At 30.7% G+C, this 23,438-nt stretch overlaps 2 protein-coding genes across 3 annotated transcripts in view; one reads left to right on the forward strand and one right to left on the reverse strand.

Moving 5' to 3' along the window:
• Positions 1-23,438, reverse strand: part of Ptr (Patched-related) — a 41,854-nt gene that overhangs the window by 9,620 nt on the left and 8,796 nt on the right. For both annotated transcript variants that reach the window (XM_026639583.2, XM_026639581.2), the window contains exon 2: positions 125-401. In XM_026639583.2, coding sequence (XP_026495368.2) covers positions 125-401 — 277 coding nt within the window. The remainder of the gene's footprint in view (positions 1-124; positions 402-23,438) is intronic.
• LOC113399906 (secretory phospholipase A2 receptor-like) overlaps positions 13,460-23,438 on the forward strand; it is a 311,961-nt gene continuing 301,982 nt past the window's right edge. The window contains exon 1 of the mRNA XM_064215625.1: positions 13,460-13,463. The gene's annotated coding sequence lies outside the window, so the exon portion shown is untranslated. The remainder of the gene's footprint in view (positions 13,464-23,438) is intronic.

Consider the following 23,438-nt stretch of genomic DNA (forward strand, 5'->3'; position numbering starts at 1 on the left):
TCCAAAATAATCATTTCAATACTAAGGGCGTATAGGTGTGTTATAAGTTTAACGTGTATATTAGGGTGCCATTCGACGTCTGTGGCATCGTTTAGTTTTTAAGATATATTCATAATATACGCACCTGCTCTTGTTATCCTTCCAACATTGAACCTGTGAGTATAATTGACTTTGAAATATTCTTCGACTATCCGTCTTTCCAATTTTCCTTGACCGCTGACAGGTGAGAATAGGTATTCTGGGTCCATTTCATAGTTCACTCGCTGGTAGCCAGTAATCATGAGCAGTGTGAGAAGGACTGGTATTATTATGAAGTAGCCTGGCTGCTTGCCGACTATCAATCCAAGCTTGTAGAAAGATCTATTTAGGACATCGTCCACAAATGTCAGCTTACAACCCATCTGGAATAAAAAAAATTAAATTATATATTTTTTTAAATGATGGGCGTATTGTTGTGTCTTTGATTCACGACATAAGATAGTTTTAGGCGTGATTAGATTAATTCAATAAATAGTTTCATTTTTAAAGTTAAAAAGTTAGTGAGTGTCAATAAAAATTACTTTAAAATTTCGCAATAAATATTATATTCAAATAGACATATTTACGTATTACTATGCCATACTATGTTTGTGTAAATGAACAAAAAATTAGCGTTACTTAACATGAAGGTACAAAATCGATTGAAACATTGCAACATTTTAATCAAATATTATTTAAAAGAGGTAAAATCATATTTTGTTTAATGTTTTGCTTTTATGAATTTCCAAGGTTCTACATCTCTTGTACCTGTAATTACGCTAGTTAACTCCGTCAAACAGTAACACTGTTATACAAATATTTATGTTATACGGTAAAATAAATGGTTGACCTAATAAGACTAAAAATTCTTCTCCGTATCTAAATCTAAATTATGTCAATGTTATAACTTAAGAAGAAAAAAGGACCTAAAATTGTTAATATAGGTACCCAACAATAATGGCCACCTTATTTGTACGAATGTTATAATCAGCGTTCTATACTTTGTTTTTAAGTATGTATAACCACGTAGCATGTCCCTCGTGCGTGCCCTCGTTTCATAACAAAACCTGGTTGTATTTTTCAGTTAATCATGCTATGCATATTTGAATATTTTTAAGAAATAAGTGCTTGTTAATTCAAAGCACTCATGAAAATAATCAATAAAAATAAACCTCATTGTGACGTCATAAGTAGACTTCAAATAAATCAATTATTTAAAAAAAATTAAAACTAATATATATATATATATATATTACGATAAAAGCGTTTATACTTCGTTCACAAAGATATTTGTACGGAAACGATTTCCAACATCGAAAAGACAATATCAAAACAAAAGATCATATTTTCACTTATAATGACTTATGTTCTTTTTTATTCGGTTTGTATGAACCGTTCATTAGATATTTATGTCGTCACGTAATACCATTTAAATTGTTTTTAATCCAAGTTATCAACTCTACATTATATATTAGACAAGTATAGTTGAAGTTTAAAAACTCCAACCGAGCAAAAATATTAGTAAGATTTGCTTAATTCAAGTAGCTACCTTGTAATGACCAAATCAAACTTATGCGCATTACATAATTTGATCTCAATGTTTGTTTTATTTACTTTACGAATAACGAGAAAAAATACTTGTTTAAGTTTTTAAACAAACAATGATGATATTTTTTTAAGGTAAACCGGAACAATTATTTGCAATAAGGGATAAGAAACACTTTTAAATACCGACAGATTGTGTGTTGACGAAGGAATATAAATATATAATTTAAAAATATATCTAATATATTATTTCTAAAAAATTTTTTTTTTTTCTGTAATAATTATTACGACTTTAAATTATATGCTCTTTTTAAGAAATAATCTTCTAAGTTTTACCTAAAAAATGTAACTAAACTATACTAATAAAAGCTAAATAACTCAATTACAAATTTAACTTCCCGATCTCTTGAAAACATCGTTAGCGTGACATTTTCTTTTAAAATTACTTCACTCAATCTTTTATAGAGCAATTCTAGATTGTAATACATATTACGTAATCTCTATTTAAATCAGGGCAACATACTTTAAAAGATTCACCATAAAACAAAAATCATTGTTATTAGTCATTACTAATGGATGTCATTTGAAGTGTACGTAATGTATGCTTAACGTAATATATTCAACAAAAATAGCTAAAAAATAACTATCCAAAAAGACATTCTATTTTTAAACTAAAAGTTATATAATATGTTATTATGTGTATGCGTATGCTTATACTGAGGGATAATTCTACTAACGAATTATCCGCCGTTTTGACTGTTCTGCCGTTTTCCTAATCTACTATAACAAAGATCAGTTGTGGGTCGATCAGTTAGATTAGATTGACTTTTATTTTTGTGAGAAACAGTCGAAGTTGAATCGGAATAGGATAGCACACGTATTATAACTGTTAGTAGAATTGTTTGTTTATAATTATATATTAAACAGTTAGGTACTCTCCTATTCATAATGAGATTTCTATTCTGTTTAAATTAAATCTCGTAGTTCTTAATTACTGCTCGTGCTCGATACACTTGAACATCCTGGGACGACCCAAATCCACCCACGTGTTACTTGCATGTTTCAAACAATCGATGCAAATTTATATCAAGCTTCCTTCAATTACACATAATGGTTGATTACAAGACTTGAAGTGGATCAGATTTTTAATTATATAATTACAAGACGGATAATTAATTAATGATGTTTCGAGGTAATTCTATGATATCGTAGCATACCTGCGCGGTATGCCTTGACCGACGGCTGACCACTACCTTTCACTTATATATGTAATGAATAATATCAATGTAATTCATTTAAACAAAATTTTTAATCGAAGGCAATTCGAGTTAGACTTTGTTGAAATCGATTAAAAGTAATTAAGTATGCCAAATGTCAAATATTTTTACGTAACGGTTTATGGCTCCTTCGTGTCTGTTATTTGTTTTTCGATTTTCGACACTGTCACTCGTGTACGTATATATGCTTGTTTATGAGCCGATATGATCCAATGGAAAGGAACACGAGAATCATTACCAAAGATTACGGACTCAAATCCGACCAAGTACAATTTTTTCATATGCTTAATTTTGTTTTTTATATTATTATTACGATTATGCACCTCGTACTCTCGTATCGGCGTATTCGTATCGGCGGCAAAGGATTCGTGAGGAAACCTGCATGTTTCGGATGACAGTATGTCACTTATGTATACAGCCATTGTTGAATTATACGAACCAATGTTGGAGCAGCGTGGTTTATAAGCCCGAAAACTTGTCTCCGTGAGGAGATGAGGATTTTACCCAGAAATGGCTCATTTACAGAATGAATGATTAGTTAACCAGTTGTATCTTATTAACAATACAGGTAGAGTTATAAACGTTAACTATTTACAGGAAAAGTGTTTGTTTAGAGTAGTGGCGTTACGTTATGCAGCCTAAATCTTTCTAAATAGAGGTTATCCAGCACAAATACAACTAAAAATATAATATTGCCAGTTCTTTAATTAAGAGCGAGAAAACTAAATCAACAACTTTGTAATATTAGCATATATTTAACGTGTATTGTATTTATTTATCAAAGGAAATTGAAAATTAAAATCGTAAACGCTCTGACCCTTGTAAAATTCATTTTATTTCGACCCGGCTAACGTGTTCTAGATCAGGTCAAGGTGGTGACGTGGGATTCTGCGCAGGTGATTCAGTGGCTACGAGCGGAACTTTCTGGAGCTTCGTCTCTCTTTATGTGTTATTCATCTGAACGCTTGTCTTTTTTTGAGTATTTTGACCTGTTTTACACGTTAGACCATCATACCTTAACTTACACAATATAATATATTACGGTACATTAAAAGACATAAAGAGATTTACTGACAAGAATGACCTACCAACTCATATATACATGCTTCTGAAGTTGAAGAACGTAGAATACTTTGCGCAGAACTTATGTACATATATGTTCCACTCAACTCCTTAACTGTTGGATTTTGATGATTATTATTGTGTGTGTTTCCGTGATTCCCTAGTTAGGCTGATTTAACCCGGCAGGCGCTGCAATCGGGTCCAGCAAAAAAAAAAAACATTTGCCCTTACGAATTCTGGTCAAACAGCTAGTAATATAATAAATTATATTAAAATTGAAGGTCGTTTTATAATTCTATTTGGGTCACGATACCAATTAATAGTAATATTTTTACTCGTTTTGACAACGTAGTTTATCACTTTGATTTGCATATTGATGATATAATTAATCAAAGTATATATACAAATATAGTTTGTATATTGTAGGCAATTAATAAAGTGGGTATTGATGGTCACACAGTGACCGAAATTCGATTGTAATACATCGTTAATGCAAAAGAGGACTCGTCATACATTGAAGTATAAACTTTAAACTTTCATATATTTCTTCTATGCATTAGTAAGTAATCGTTGGCGAAAATTGTTAGGTATGGCAATGAAAAAGTCACTCGAGGAAAAAGGCATTAACTTTGATAATAGTCCATGACAGTTTTTATTATACTCATTATAAGACATTCGTATATAAACTCCATATAAACTTTAGCTATACAGCTATAATGTTTTTCTTTACGTATAATACATAGATTCGTTATATATTTCGATTCGTACGTTAGTTTGAAATGTAAAGTAACTTTTCCACACTATAAAATGGTTAAAATGTTTCTATCAATTACAACTTGTACGAAATATAATGAAACACAAAGTATGCATCGTACAAAACAAATAAAATCTCTCATCGCCCAAACTGTACTTTGGAACGCTTTAATATCAAACACTCTTCAATCCGAATACATAAATATTTTTAAACGTCGTATAAAAAGATATGTATCTTAGATTGACATTACGTACATTGTATGTGTGTGTGTGTGTGTAGGTATTACATTTATATTTATGTGAGTATATTTGTTTGTAAATACAACTATTTCTGCATTGTAAATTCAGGGTATTTATTATACATGCTTATTTGTTTGAAAATATTCTCATATAAATGAATACTACGTTTATTTAAATATATAGATGAGACAAAAAAAGCATATTTTCATGACGGTATTCCATTTTTGAAAAATGTTGTCGATATAGGATAAACGTTCATATAAATACTTGAAATGTTTTAAAATATGTATTTAAATAAATTTGGTTTATATTTTCAACAAATATACGTTATATTTGTTGAAAATATTAACCTTGCTATTGTATAGTTTAATATCGTATAAAGTATTCGTTTCATCTGTAGGGTACGTGTTATAGATATACATTATAAACATTTGTATAACTCGATGAAATGTTTTTAAAATAGATTCTCGTAAAGGTAATATTTAAATATTTTGAAAAAAATATATATCTATTATTTCTCAGTAATGAATGGAATCATTTTTCTCATAATTGTGATTAGTATTTCAAAATAGTTTAACATTCTGAATTTCTTTCATCGATCACATTATATAAATATAATTTAATTTAACGAGCTTAAGTAACATTAAAGTCGGTTGATATCAGTCGAATGCACTTTGAATTCGGTATCTATATCGTATTTCGTATTTTATATATGACATTCCAAAGCTATTAGGGCAAGGAACGTGAAGATACAACTTAAAGTATCGACTTATCAGTAATACTTTGTCGGAATTTATTGTACACCTTTGTCGTTTTTAAAAAAAGTTATAAATATTATACTTGAATAAATATATAAGTGTAAAATGTTCTTAAAGTTTTAAATTAAAAATAGATAATACAAAAATCAGAGCAGTTGTATTATAGATGAAATTGAAGTATTTTTTATTGGGTTCAGGATAATATTTTTTTAATTTAAACTTATTATATATTATATTGTTATATAACACTATAAAGTAATCATAGGAGTTCATAGAAATTATTTTTGGTATCATAGTAATTAATCAATTTATTACGTTATCTTCTGACAAATTGCGTGTGTCAGATTAAGTAAGAAATAAATAAATAATTAGACAATTACAAACAAGGCTTACACTATGTATTGTATGTTTTAATCAATTCTGTAATAACAATAATTTAATTTAAGTTATTTTTAATTGTGTTGATAACATTGATATTAAATAAGAGGGTCCTTTGACTTTTCTGTTCATTATTGTGAGTCACGTGATTTGTAGTGAGGTTTATATAAGTGATAGAAGCTCGGTACATACGACTTTTACTTTTCACTTTGATCCTGGACCAGCAAGTTGCTGCTAACATTTAAGGTACGATATAATTTTGTGATATAGTATAATTGTTATTGCTGGTTAAATTATTGATATGAATATGAAATATGAATTGTGTTTTTTTGCAATTATCAAGATACAAAGTTGGTATTAATGTAATTGGTGTTAATATAAATATATAATAAATACAATATTACGATTACTACAACTATTATAATTGTTAAATAAATATTTGTGTTTCATATATAATCTTTTATTGTCTTAAAACCTTAAAATATAATAAAGTAATAAAGAAATAGAAATTATCTTAAAATATCCTGACATAATGTATTAAGTCTCTATAAAAAATCTAACACGTGCCACTACTCATTTATTGAATTAAAATGTAGAGTAGAGGCATTTTTAACATTAAATAAATTTTTCATATCCATAAATTATTGTTGGGCAATGTTTCCTATTTAAATAATTATCAAATAATTTATATTATGAATAAATAACTTGAAAATCCGGCAAATTAAAAAAGTCATTAATATAATTGCTCTGGAAATTTATTTCGAAATTACTCTAGTAGTTAGCGATGGTAAGGTTGTATCTAAAACAGGTATTTCTTTTATTAATTAATATAAATATGTACTTATAATATGAAATTCTATATTAAGAAATTAGTATATTTTAATTATTATAATAATATCAGAAAAAGATATAATATTTAGCCGATAGTGACGGATTTATTACATATTATTACTGTCAAATAAAAATATGTTTTATTAATTATTTAATAACCAAGTAGTAACGGGCAAATTTCCTTACGTCCATGCCAAATTCATTTACGCGCTGGCAACAACAACGACCCAATAAAAAATATGGTTTACGATATAAATGTGCTGTAGTGCCATTTAGCTACGACTTAAAACAAAATAGACTCCATAAAACCATCATCATGTAAAAATAAACATACGAGCCAAATATCATGGTAATTGGTCAAACGTTTTCGATAAAATCCTGAAAAGATATACCAACATACATACAAATAAGAACACAAATGATAAGACCATAGGAAGCTAATTTCCAGGACTTCCTACGGTAGAAGGTCATGATCGCTCGTAGTTCATCATTATAAGACATATTATCCATTACACAGTAAATTGCTCATCACCATTCGATCTAAATTGTCATCTTCCGTATTGCTGTTATTACATTAACTCACTCAGTCTTATCAGAAATCAGCCATACGAAGCGATCAATTGGACGCTATGATGACTAGTGGTCGGTCAATTCATGTTGAACAAGCAAAGAAATATCCTGACATGATTTAGGTCATGATGGACTTTCTAAGGCTATCTGTGCTTGAGCTATTATAGCGCACACAAGGCACACTCTCAATGTTATTCTAATATTTTGAAAGGACGACAATTATGCACGAATGAATGATGAGCGAGACCAACAATTTTCCACAATTTTGAGGCACAGGAGCAGCTTGTCAGTGCCAACTTCCTCACTCCGGACTACTACAAACAATTTCTCGGCATGAAAACCTATAAATTTTCATTGTATCTGAGATTTGAACTTAAGACCTCAGAATCGGCAGATTTATAAGCTAGCTATTAAACCAACGAGCAAATTGACCCACTATGAGGTAATAAAGATATAATTATTTATATATAATCACATAAATAAACCTTACAATCATTTAACATACGTCGTTATGACATGACAAAATTAATAAGAGGCCTTGCTTAAACCACTTTATTCGAGTCTAGTGGTACTAAAAATATATAGCATTGAGCAACTTCAAATTTATATAACCAGGAAGCAATCGATTTCCGTAGCACTTTTAATATGTTAATAAAAAAATAACTATATCAAATAATTCTTTATTTATTTTTATAATTATTTATTACAGGACGGAAAATCTGTAAATAGGTCAAATTATTAATATGTGATTACTTTTGTCCGTAAACTTCGGAGCTAAAAGAAATATAAATCATTCCTCAATATGCCATTGCGCTGTAGAACTATGTACCTGGTACGTGGCCTGTGGGTACATTGACTTAAAATAGCTTGTTAATTGACGACTCAAAAGTGCTTGTAAAAGACTACTTGAATACAGTATATTTTGATTTTAATTATGATTGACTGTCCCCACCTTCAAAGCGTTAGAAAAAGTGATGAGTGTGTGGTACCTACCCAGACTTCACAAAGTCCTACCTAAGAATGAATATATCGCTGTTCAATCCGCTGAAATAACAGAAATAATGGTTGTCATTTAATATGTCCTAGTCCTGTTATTTTGATATTGATGAATCGTCGAGCAAAAAGTGTTAACCACGTTTTAGGCTTCTATTTTATGCCTAAAACCTAAAACGCTGGCGAACACTAGTATTAGTAAAGTATTATGATTAACAATCAAATTTTATTAATAACTCGAATATTTACTTTAAAATATTTTATTCAAATCACTTTCTTATGTAAGATAATCATCTTTTTCTTTGTCAGAAACGTAATAAGTTTGGTTTTCTCAAATCCACAATGCACGCTAACTAATCCGTATTGTGAATGTATGTCCATCTGTCTTGTAGATAGAGAGATTAATCATAAAAGTCGTTCCCATTTTCTTGAGAGGTACTCCAAGTAATCTATTAATTTAACACTTAATTTTTGTACTAGATGTAGTGACCCGCATATAAAATGTGCTTGTTTCATATGCTCGATGAGTTCTTGAATTAAAGTTTGCTAGTTCTTACTGCTTATTTGAATTGTAGTGTATTTTATTTAAAAAAAAAATCCTTCCTAAATCAACGTAAAAATATATACGCGGTTAAAGTTACAAAGAAAGATTATTTATGTATTTAATAAAAGCTTTCTTGGTATTGTAAAAAAATCTTTATAACCGAGTGGATAGCCGTTATAGCCTTAACTGTTGCTCAGGATTTTTTTCCACTAATCAAGTAAAATCAGAACTCTTTTAGAGTAATTATCGTCTTACTGTAAAAGTAAAGGATGATATTTTTCAAAGTATTCATGATTTTATCTTCGAACATCATATCTACCTATATATAATTATAAAGGAATATTTTAAAAGCAAACCTATTGTTACTCTCTTAACACAAAATATAATCCACCCGATTTTAGAAGTAACACGTTAACACGAATATCATGTTTGCTTGTAATCTTTAGCAAACAATTAGTGTGCCTATTTCATTTGAAAGCTTTATCAGTTCAAACGGACTTATCCTTTGTACTTGGAATGGACTTAGTAATGGTTAAATTTACTCGACCTAAACAATTCTTATCACTACGATAAATAATGAGAACAATGGGTTTTTAATTACAATGCATCACTAATTTACTTTACGAAGTTATTCTATACTATATGCTTCAGGAATATAATTTTAATGTCCTATACTTTGGAATATTCATCGTTGAGTCCCTTGCAGTCTTTTTCGGGTCGATGTATTAAAAACTGCGTGGGCCGTATTACAGAGCAAAATTACAGATGTAATGTAGCGTCACTCTGATAACCCGAAAGGGCGGCAAATTGTCGAACACGATAAAGAGTCTGATAAAGGATTAAGCGCTTCACGTGCTTGTCGAGGCGTGGGAGTGTAAACTCAGTTAATTTCCAGTTTCCGCGCTGCTACTGTGAATTTATATACAGAAAACCCCAATAACTATTATAATTGACCAACTCGGGGTTGAACTTCAGACATCTACGGTCTTATAATCAAGCCACATTACTAATCTCATTCTGTTAGGTTTCGAAGTCGATGATAAACAAAACAATACAACGAAATTACAAATATGTTCACCAACTCGTTTAAAATGTTAAGAAACCATTCTATAATTCTATCCATTCATAAGAATAATCTTCTTCAAGAGTTATATTGTTTTGCCTTAAATATTATGTATGTAGCTAAAAGTTATTCGAAGTTACCAGCGTAAATTTATTTTATCTAAAATTCAGGTCGCTATCTTATTTTCTCCCAGGTATAATAAAAGATAAAAAAAATATAACTTATTTTCGTACATTTTAGGCATGTACCGAAAAGTTTTTTTTATACTTACTTAGTCCAACAAATGGTGAGTAGTTAGTTTAATTAGTTTGTATGTATTTTTTTTTAAACATAAATATACCTAAGATCCTTTCCTAAAGTTAAGACGACCTCGGCAATGGATTCGGATAATGCTTTAAATTTCAATGCAATATTTTTTATCATTCCTATCTATTAGTATAATCTAAAATTTTATTTTTATATTATTTATTAGAAACGTGCAAAAATATATTTATATAGTATGAAAATAAATTCACCCATAGACTTAGAAAACGAAATAAAATCTTTACACAAATTACGCAAACGCCTCTAACGACAATAGGAGGGTGAATATCATGACTGACTAATACTATTAATTGTGATGCAATCTTTCAATTCTATATATTGTTATATATGTATAACCATAGCTCAGTCTTAATAAAAATATATTTATCATAGTAATAGATACTAAAAATATTATTATTTATTACCGGTAGAACACGCGGCTCTACCAGCGTAAAATATATAAAACTTTATAGCACTTGTGTGCTATGTTTATAGCCTTTACACCCGATTTCACCCCCTGGATGGGTGAATTAAAAAAAGTTTCTTTCTTGGGGATTAAGCTTACACCGTATCAAATTTCATCAAAATCTGTTCAGTGGCTTAGTGAGCAAAGCTTAACAGACAGACATAGTTAATTTCCATGTACAATATCAATAGTGTAATTGTAATAAGTATTATAAATGCGAAAGTAACTTTGTCTGCCTGTTGCTGTTTCTCAACCAAACCACTGAACAGATTTTAATGAAATTAGACTTTTTTATACGCAAAACCTGACGACCTAATCCTACAACGCGAGCAACGTCATAGGCGACAATAAGTTTATACATAAATTAGTAATGAGCACGACGACACGGTGGAAACTGATAATTGATTATTATTACATTATTAATAATGAAAGTTACTTAGATTAAATAAGTATAATAATGAAAAATATTATATAATATTAGTAAAAATATATGCAGTATGTTGCAATATTACCTTCTATGTATTATTAAAGAGATATTTACTTAATTTAGGTAGATATTTATGGAGATACTAATTACATACAATTATTCTCACGCAATGCGTGCTACTTCTTAGAAACTATACTGTACTACTGTTTGCTCATTGAAGATGTTTACAACATATTAATAATCAAAAAAATATTGTACATAAAAAAACGATATTTAAATATTCTTCAAAGTAACGTCAATATATATGCGATATGTACAATAGCGAAGATGTGTTGAAAGTTTTTAATGTAAGGACGAGTTGAGTTGGACCCATGCCCTTATGTCATTAGGCAGTCTCGGTATCAACCCGATTGCTACATCGTAGTTCAAGTTTACAAGATCTAACGACCCGGGTCAAGGTTCGTTGCAAATCGACAATGACACTTGCTCCTAATACACAATTAATAAGGCATAGTTTACATAAACGGCGTAAAATGTTGCCAGTTAAAAAAATGGATTGCGCAATAATCCTTCTTAAATTGCTTTTTTTTTCGAACGGTGACCCTAATGCTTATACTATGTTAAATTGCAAAGAATTGTTATTATTGAATTTAATAAGAAATTTAAAATCAATAAATGTCTAACGAATACCAAACTTTTTGCTGTCAACCTTTAATTCAGTTATTTATAAAAAGTAAACTAGTACCATCTAGGAACTACAAAAATCATGAATTAATAAACATATTAAATTTAATATACTTAACTATACATCAGCGGTGCCGCGGTTCTATAAAATGTCAGGTGTTTTAATTTTTTTTTTCTGGCGTTACTTATGATAAATAAACAGTACAAGGTACAATAATATATTTATTTACCACGCATATTAAAATGAAAGTGTGATTGTTCCGTGTTACCTAGTTAAATATAGCGGTAGTTTTATACAAATATGAAGTAATTATTGTGTATCGATACACTACCCGTTTGCCACGTGACGACGTGTCGTTCAACTATGAAAAGGTTTACTTTCACGTCACTTATTCTAGTTGCTATTAAAATTTAAGGCAGACATTCTCGTAGCCTACTTCTTGTAAGAAAAATTTTTTTTTTTTTTTTTATTGATCGTGGTACATCGATCACTTGTAATAGTGATAGATACGTTTAAGTTGACCGGGTCATATAATCGATGTCTTTTAAAATGATTTGGCACGATGGCACACCGGACGTTCTTAACAGATACTGACTGCGTAGGCTATATCATAGCCAAGCGTTCCCGTGACTACCTTCGATGGGACGGAGAGTGTACCGCTGGTTTTTAGTGGGTATCCCGGCACACAATTGCCGGTTTCTCACATGCTTCATGCGCGGAAAACGAAAAAATGCTATATCACATGTACGCATCCTGATTTCTTTATTTAAGCGCTTTCTATTAATTTACACTCATGTCTCAATTGCCAAACTTCAATTTCATTTTGAAAAATTGGACAGATATATTTAACTTTTATTGATCAGACCTCAAGTTCTACCGCTTAAACTTATGCTAGTTTATGAAGCTGTAAGCTGTATGCCAATGGGTAATGCCAAGACGGTAAGTTTTCACCATTGACCATATTGGCGCCATATAAAATTTAAACCATTTCTTACATCGTCATTGTGCCACCATCCTTGAGAACTGAGATGTTATGTCCCTTGGCCTGTAGATACACTATCTCACTCACCTTTCCAACTGGCATACAACAATACTAAATATTGTTGCTTGGCGGTAGAGAATATGATTAATGGATGGTTCCTATCCAGACGTGCACAAAGACCTACCACCAAGTTACCATTCCGGTAGTATAACATCGCGACTTATTATTATTATAGCTCCTATAGTTAACTCGTATCTCATTGTCTTTGTCCAAATTACTTGATTAATCTCATTGTTCCTGGCTTACAGCTTGTATACATTTTAGAACAATGATGAGATAAATTACTTTTACAAATTTCTAAATCCTAGAAAGCATGAGAGATATCCAATAATGCTCCATTATACTGTGTTGTATCTTTCCTTACGTATACTTAATAGACAACAAACAGTTTTCACGAGTATTATATAGTTAAATATCACTCCTTAAATAAATTAATTAAATTATTGAAATTGTCTTTTACACTATATCATTCGAATGAATACTTCACATCATCGATTCCAAATTACGTGTAAAAAAAATATCTATAATATTGTCCTTGACAGTTATCCAAATTTAAATTTAAAAGCCACAATATTCATATAATGTTTCAATTATTATATTATATATATTAGTAATTTATGACATAATTATATAAACGATATAAAATAAACTAATATACCTACTTAATATTTTCTTCTTCACTTCACTTTTAATTTTCTTTATTAATAAATTGAAGCCGAGCGAAACCGGAGCGGTTCGGTAGTATTGTTATAAATAGTAATTATGTTGTTTATGCCTTTTAATATTAGATTATTTTAACTAAATAGAAATCTTCCAAATATTTCCTAGTAAAGTTAAAGTTCGAAGATTATTCTAATTACCATTCGCTTTCACGAAATTCGAAGATTAAACTGTCAAAATCCATTTAAATGATATGAAATAATACTGTCAGTTATGTCCGACTAACGATCCATCAATATACGAGTTATACTAAGAGGGAGATTTGCATAAAGAAAAGTTATATTAGCTGTTTTCATACGATACATAAATTAATCGTTCTATGGGTGGGTACTTATTGAAAAAGGGTAACTACAGAGATTTAATTAATTCTTCTGAGTATATTAATTCTCAATTTAATTTCGTTTTATAAGTTTACATTTTGTTCGGCTATTTCTAGACAATTTTAATATAATGTATCATTTTGCAAAGCGGGAATACAAGAAAGTATTTAAATCTCGTAATGAGTGACTAAATAACTTTAACATAAAAGTTTCCTAAGCGGGTAACTATAAGGCCAAAATAATGGCAAACGGATAAGTAATTAAACGCCCTAGTTCAGAGGATGTTTCCAATATTCTGTTACGTCGCAATGCCATCCTCATTCTAACTGGTCGTGTTACCTTATTACATGTGTGCGATTCGGCCTTATTTATCATTTACTCTAAAGCCTAAAAATACTGTCAGCTCCTATTGACTCACTAAGCCGATTAGAAAAAGTATGGTCTGGTACTATAGGAGATGTAATTTTCCGAATTGCACAACATATCCATTAATGTTCGACTGTATGTATAACCCTTATTATTATAGTAGCACCAGTCCATAAATATCGCATCGCTGGGCTAAGATCTCCTCACTTTTTAGTTTAAAGCCTATTTCATAACGCTGCTCTAGTGATAATTGGTAAATTAATATGTGGCAGATTTTTATGATATATGCAGATTTCCTCACGATATTTTCCTGCGCCGATGAATTTAAACACAAATTAAACACATTCGAACTCATTGGAGCTTACCCAAGTTTGAATCCGCAATCTTCGATTCAGATGCTCTAACCTTTTCAATTATCATAGCATCAATATAATATTACAATAAACTTGGTGCAACCGTGGCATCACCCGCGTGAAATATAATCGCGTCTGTGTCAACGAAAAGCATAAACCCCGCAAAGGGTAAAAAAAATACATAAAAGTCTCTCACCATCCTTAGGGTTCAAACTTACGTCATACTAAATTACACATTAGTTGGCTTAGCCATGAAAGGGTAACGGGCAGGCGGACAGACTTTCGCATTTTTATTATTAGTATAGGTAGTATTGACGACTACGTAATCATTATCCCAAATTCTTATATTACATACTGGTGACGTCACTAGTAATAAACAAGGTCAAAATACATTACTATATAGTTATATATTTTAATTGCTACCACGCAATATTAAGAAACAATCATTCACGTAATGGTGACTCGAGCCACACCATGTCCTAATCGTTACTAATTCATTTGCATGTCATGTAGTCAATGTTTCAATCCATCTGATTGAAAAATTGAGACTCAACCTTAATGGTAATGGTTTATAATTAAAACTAATAAAGATACCGTTGACAATCTACATAGCTCGATTAGATAGTAGTTTGTCAAAGACATTGAAGTATTTATTGGGACTTTGCCAGTGTGGATTGATATGTCAAAGTTCAATGGTTCTTATAAATCTAAGAATTTTAAGAAATACTATTTACCTAAAATATATATGACGTATCAGCTAGTAAATGTCTCACTGCTCGGCTATGGTTTTTACACAGTTTGCGAAGGTGGCAGACTCCACTGCGGATTGGTTGATACACGTGAGTCAGATTTTCATCCAATCCAAGCAGCTTTCCTTCACGGCCAAATACGTTTTATTATTAATTTATGTATATATTATAAATTATTAATAATAAACAGATAGATTATTATAGAAAATTAAATGGCGCTCACCTGTTATTTTACAATCCTAATGTACTTATTCAAAATTAACTGTTTAAATGACCCAGGAATATAAAGATTTACCGAGTCAAAAGTTAAGGTCGCACCTGACCTGCATCGAAATTTTTCATCCTCAATGTAGTCCTCGTGGACTTACCAGTATATTTATTATATCAAGGCTTATGTTGAACTTGCACGTGTTTCAACACGGTTTAAACATTTTGAATAAATTACCTCGATGATTTTTCACTTATTTTAATTCGTTAATTTTTTTTTAATCATCGATATTTCTAATTATTTTCATGAAACAAAAGTCAAAATGCCAAAACTATGTATAAGTTTTAAGGTTCAATGATCGGGCGTTTGCTGATTGTATTAGATATCCGAATGGATCGGAGTTCTAAGAATCGAGTGTCACTTCAATTAACTCGAGAGGTTAACCATATTGTTCAAAAACATACAATAAATATCCTGGTTCCAATGCTACAGTCGGTTGAAATGTACGAAATATTTTGTGTTCATAAAACATTCTTGCTTAACTCATAAATATTTAAACTGTATGCGATTACAGCCACAAACATTATATTATACGAACCTTTAACCACGAACATAAACTAACTTGAGTTAAGAATACTCATTATTCGGAGACAATTTGTAATAGGAATTAGGGTCATAATTTAACGAGTCCTTATTACCATATTCACATAAAACAATTTAAATTTAAATTGTTTTATGTTCATTAAAACAAAAGAAGGATGACGCGATTATTCTCGCTGTTGCAGCAACGTTATTTTTAATTTTATTTTTATGCCTTAATATCGAAACTAAGGGGCCAGTTGCCTAGCGATGAGCAAATCTCCACATCAAACCCTGGAAACAGGGGATACTCCCGATTTGAGTACTTGTAACGCATTCGTTTGCGTTTCGTGTGTACATGAAAATAAATTAACAATTCTGGTAATGTTCACAATATTCCCTTCGATTATTAACGCTTTATCTATCGTGATCGAATTGAATGACCAACACTTTTTCCGATTTTCGTCTTTTAATACAATTCGTATGACCAAAACGTACCATTCAGTTCTTCTTTTTTGTCCATAGTTGTCTGTATAAAATATATGTATCTAATATTTGTAGTTAAAGAATAGAAATGTGACAAGTGCCTCGAGGTCACATCAAGGCATCATCGTGGTCGGGTTAAGGCAAACGCGGGAGGTTGCATCGAGGTTACAGGGCTTTCCTTATGATGACACTTCCTGAACTCAATTACATATGGTTCAAACGCTAACAATGTTTGTACAGAAGGTTGCGTTTCTATTCAATTGGGAATTTTCACGTGAGCTATATAAAATCAATTAATAAATATTATAGTAGTATCATATACAACATGCATAGAATATTCGTCGTATAGAAACAAAATATATATTAGGAATCATGAGGAAATTCGAGGTGGTTGACTGGACTTGCAACCCTGCGGTTGCTAGAAATGGTATAACCAAGACCATATCAATAAAAAAATTTACGTGATTCGAATATGAGTTATACAGAACAATTACTCGTTATAATAATAATACAAAAGTTATAATACATTTTTAAGTATGTCAAAATATAGGATGTTTTATTTGAAACAATCACATAAGTGTAACAGTGTTACTACAAGCACAAGGGACATAATATCTTCACTCGAAAAGTTGGTTTCTCATTGGTGTGATGTAAGGATGGAAGTTGGTCGCCATTTAGCATCAGCACAAAAAAAATCCCGAATAACCAAAAAAGTTTTTAAGAGATCTTCTGGGGGCGTCTCAATGATGGTTCAAGGCCCCATCGGCAACGTCACTCAACGCTCGGCTCTCGGATTTTTCTATCCCAAATTAAGACGGGAATGGGCATTGAGCAAGTAAAAGTATAATAATTGAGTTTTGCGTATTCTATGTCCTGTGTGTATGTGTTTATTTCATTTTGTATAATTACGTATTATTACATAATATACATTTGGTAAATGATGTAGTAGTCAATTATTGAAATAAGGCTAGTCTTAATTCATTATTATTGACGTCAGCTTACGATTCCACTTTCCTATGATCTGAATGAAAGAATGAGAGCACGACATATAAAAGTACGCAACGTGCAATCGACAGGTGCACGCCTCATTGCGTGCAAGAGTGAAAGTCGTTCTTGACCTACGACCAACCGTGATTCACGTTATTTGTCATTGTTTTATTTGCTCAGTCGCCACAGTCAATTGCATTGTCAATTGTGATCACAAGTTGACAGTTTATGAAGATTCCTCTCCAAAAACGTGTACGTATTTTTATTAATATTATAAATAAATAAATAAAATTAAATTAAAAATCTCTTAATATTATTATTGTGACAGTTTTGATTTTTGTTATTTAATCACGCAAAAACGCCTACATATATGGAATTAATTTAGAATTCACATTGCTTATACCCTTATTTAAAGTGTATGTACTTCTTAATACTGGTCCTGCCCCCGCCCCTCTCCCGAATAGAAGCCACGTGAGGAAGCTAGTAACTTAAATTCGAAAGTTTATATTTGTTTCCCAACTGGAAAGATTATAATAAAATCTTTCTTTCAAACGATGAGAATAAATTTGTATAATAAATTGATATCTAATATATAATTGAGCTTGTTAATGAGGATTATCTAAATTAATTAGTTATGACTTTTAAAAATAATTAATATTATATGAAATTTCAGGTTAATTTAAAACGAACAAGTACTTGCCGGCCTACTTTCGTCAATCATTCGTCATTATGGTCACATTATTCAATTGTGACATTCTATTAAAGAGATGTAATCGTCTTCAAGTACTCATGGATTTTTTAAATTACTTAATACACGCCTACGTTCATCAACGATTACAAGAAAGAACTCTGATTAGTAAGAACTGTTATTTAACAATTTCCTGCGTCTTGTTTAAACGAAATAAAAGTAATAAAATTTTGCAGGATAATTCTGTTAACTGGTTTATTAATATATCTTAAATATAATAAGTTATTAAATGCTATCAATGGTTATAGGGATATAACGACGGATATGTTCTTGATACGGTATAAATATTACATAATAAATACATAATCAGCCTGTAAATTTCCCACTGCTGGGCTAAGGCCTCCTCTCCCGTTGAGGAGAAGGTATGGAGCATATTCCACCACGCTGCTCCAATGCGGGTTGGTGGAAGTATAAATATTGTCTGAGGTTAAAAGTACTATGATTTTTAAATAAGTTATGTCCTACTTACAATTTCTTAACATTTCTTTTTAGCTTCGATTTATTTTTAATGTTGGGTATGTTTTATTAATACACCAATGTATTAATGCATATTAAAAAGTAAAATTGGTCGTCACTTTAATTTGAATACAAAAAAAAATAAAATATACGATTCAAATATTCAATAATATTATTATAATTTTCGCTTAATATAATGTATTATTAAATTTAAATCCTGTCTGGAATTTTGGCACTAAATATATCAAGTAGATTTGTTTAAATGAGTTTTTTTTTTATTTATATAAGGCTATTGTTTAACTTACATATAATCCCTTTGTAAGTTGTTACTTTAAAATTGTACAATTAACTGACAATTAAATATATAAACCATGTTACCTAACATTGTAGATTACTTAAATATTAGAATAAGAATCGATATTATAGACGATAGAAAAATAAATCCGGCAAACCGCAGTAGAAAGGCATGGTTTATTATGATCAGCAATGTTCTGCTTAACTAGAAAGGAGGGTTGAATCCATAATTATGACATTTGCGGGCTTTTGTTATACTTACTTCGAATATAGGCAAATAGTTCAATTAGTTACGGAGCTATTTGTCAAGAATTCGAAACAGGTTTACACTTGGCTTAGCATCTGAGTGTCATGTGGCGTTAAATATTACAACACAATCGTGTTTCCGTTTGTTATGAGGATTCCTACACTTGCGTCCGTTCCTTTGCAAACATCTAATTTAATGTTACATACAAATCATACAATTGCTACGCAATGTGACAACTCGAGAAGGAAGTATATTTAACAAAAATTACTGTTCATATACAAAATAATTTTATATAACTAAAACTGTGTCGACATAGTCTTACGTGAGTGCTAAGATTGGAATAATATACAATTCCAAATTAAACAGTTAAATTATTTTGATTGCCACACTCTCGAATAGAAAAACACAATCACTGGCACAGTAAAATAGAATTTCTTCAACATAATTGACTTTTAAATCGTTATACTTTTTACAAATTCGCTCGTTTACTTTATAATTTCTGCCAATTATTTAGTCTGACCACACTCGACATTCCTTGACGCCCAAACGAAATATTATATAACATAGATAATAAATACTATATTTAACTGTCATTTATTGTAGCTGTCATTTATTCTAATACAATTTAAAAATACATATTTTGCTGATTTACGAGACAAAATTCTTCAATAATAATAGCAAAAATCGAGTTATGTAACTTGTTTGGACCATATTAGCTATTTTATTTATTAGACAACGTATATTTATATTTAACCAGTATTTAACTAGGACTACAGCTGGTAGGACTACCACTAAGCTTACCGTTGTTTCAAAAGCTTCGTGCATCGCGTCGTATAATTTCTGTTGAATTTCATGTACATAGGTAAATATAGTATTATTATACATTGTTAACTATGTTAAAAATCAATATAATTAAAATATGAACTATTTATTTTATGATACCGTGATACTTTATTATATTGTTAGAAGTAAACTTAATATAATAATATAAATGTATCTAGCGGGTTCATTGTCCTATATTAAATAAATATAACAATACTGGAATATATGTCTAGAAAAGAAACGACGAAATAACGACATATATATATTTTTATGGTATGGGTAGGCGGACGAGCAGATGGGCCACCTGATGGTATGTGGTCACCACGGCCCATAAACAATAGCGCTGCAAGAAATATTAACCATTTCCCTACATCGCCAATGCGCCACAAACCTTGAGAAATAAGATGTTATGTCTCTTGTGCCTGCAGCTACACTGGCTCATTCACCCTTCAATCCGGAATCCAACAATGCTGAGGACTGTTGTTTGTCGGTAGAATATCTTATGAACGGATGATACGGACCCAGGCGGGCTTGCACAAAGCCCAAGTAAGTTAATAGAGAATCTACATGATCTGTTGTTCACGTTATACATTTAATAAATGAAACTTAATAATTAATTACAAAGATAATTAACCTAGATCTTATTGACACGTAATTTCCGAATCTTATATAAGTAATATAATTATTATGATATGTCAATATGAAATTAAATATTTTATAAAAATGTTAGCCTAGTTCAATTTATTCTATACTATATTATCATAATGATATCGTGATAAAATACGAATCATTCGAATCTTTATTTGCTGGATTCCTTAGAATACTAAATCGATATTAATATTTTAAAGATCTGGTTGGTGCAGTGGCTAGATGATTGGTTCAAAAACAATGTCGGGCTCATAAAAAGTTATTAGGTTTTTCTGATGAAAAAATCTCAGTAGAAGCCTGGGGTCTGGAAATTAGAAGTTTGTACACTCTTATGCCTCGAAAAATGTGTAATGCCGTTGGTTCTGGTGCTTGAACTCTTTCAGGCCGTGTCGGATTTCCCGTCCCATCGGATTATAAAAGTGAGGGAATAAAGAGTGCACCTGTGTTTTTTTCCTGCGTAGTTCGCTAGTCTTGAGATGGACTGCATTGGCTGAAATCGGTCAGGGGATTCCTTAATTGTTATAAATGGTTATTTTTTTTATAACATTTTAATCTCAAGAACTTACCACACATGCACATAAGTACTCACACACACACATATTGCATTGTAAGAAACGATGTGTACAATAAATGTGATGCACTTGGTTATGTATTCGTTATGTTATGAAATATATATGCATAATCCAAACATAGCATAAAAAAAGCCTATTTTGTAAGAACAAACTCGGAAGTTCGTACTCTCAGAAACAGTTATACGATATTGGCTATAAAAATTACTAAATAACAGTACACGCAGATCATAATAGCGTATCACGGTAACTGGATTTTCAAGATTTCGCGAGTAAGGTACGAATTTTCAGTTACGATGAAAAATGGGGCTATATATGTAAACAAAAACAAGCTTACTGTCTGCAACTGCGCGCAACATGCAATAAGTATTGAAGATGAAACTTGTAGAATCACGAGGCTTTCTGAAGTGTTCAGAAATAATTTTACTATAAGTACATGGTATCTTCAACTCGGAAGCCATCTAATTATACTTGTCACGACATAAAAACACAATTATCTACGACTAATCGTACATTATAAACACAAAATTCAATACAGGTTCTAAGTATGATCCATTTTTATAGACAATCGCCAAGCACACCACACTGGAAACATTTTATATCTGTCAAAATAAACTAAAATGCAAAATGGATATATACCAACGTAACAAAAAAAAAAATTGAAAATGGAATGTACAGAACCTGACTTGAAACGTTGCAGAGGAAGTCGTAGTTATTAGCTATTTAAAAATATGATTGTTTCTAGAAGTTTTTACCTCATATAACATCTCTTTTCCGTCTACGTTTATACAGGGGTAACGACCAGTGTCGCAAGGCGGCCGATTCTGCAACTCAGTGATGTAACTACTTGATCGTTAATCGCTTCTTGCTCGGGAAAGTGTGTTGAAGGTTTAATTTTGTTTTAAATTAATATTAATTTAATAAAAAGAAATAAATAATTGTTTCATTAGGAAATAAATAATCTGACATTGAATTTGTTTTCTTGTTTTAATTTATTTTAACGACTATTTATATAATGTTGTTATTTCATGTTGCTATGTACATAATATTATGTAAGTTCGTAAATAATAAGTCTTCCGAGACAAACTAGAATACTGCAGAAGCGAGTCTTCTGCAATATCGTTTAGAGTACCGAACCTTTGTAAACAAAATGTTTTACATTATTGTGTTTTATCGTTATTGAATTATTGTTTATATATTTTTGGTGCTATATTATATAATAATTAAAGGTTAGCATTGACGAATTTATTTTATATTGTGTTAATGTATACAAGCGAAGAAAAATTCCACTACAAACGGCACCACGGTCACTAAACACTTGAATCAAAGTAATAATGTTGCCACAGCCCGAACCAACTATTCGGATACATGCATCGCCTAATTAATGATAAATTAAGTCAACTTGTGCCGCAATTTTTAATATAAATTTCAAATGATAATGCCCACGAGTTTAATGTAAACTCGTCGGAATAGGTTTTACCCACTATTTAAATAATTTGCCGCCAAAAAAAATTACCTTTTATAGCGTGGCAGAACGGTGAGTGAGCCAGTACTACAGGCACAAGGGGCACCTCAGTTCACAAAGCTAGTGCATTCAATTATTTGGAGATAATCTACATGAAACAAGGCCCCACATATGGGATAAGTAGTTTAATAAAAATTAATAAAACTACTACGATATGTTACAAGAATTCGATCTTGCCTGCAAAGCGGTTTCACGGTTATTTTGTCAAGGTTCTTAATTCAAGTATATTAATCGCGGTGAAACTGACATTGCGTCACTCGATTTAACATTGATTTTTATTCTCATCGGTATAATTGGGCTATTCGAGTTTATTATCGTTTTGATTTTTAATTGACTCGTATTGTCAAATGTATAAAAATAAATTATCTCGTAGATGTCATAAATGTTTACAGCTTTTACGCGATTG

The sequence above is a fragment of the Vanessa tameamea genome, chromosome 8, assembly GCF_037043105.1.
Source record: "Vanessa tameamea isolate UH-Manoa-2023 chromosome 8, ilVanTame1 primary haplotype, whole genome shotgun sequence".
NCBI lineage: Eukaryota > Metazoa > Arthropoda > Insecta > Lepidoptera > Nymphalidae > Vanessa > Vanessa tameamea.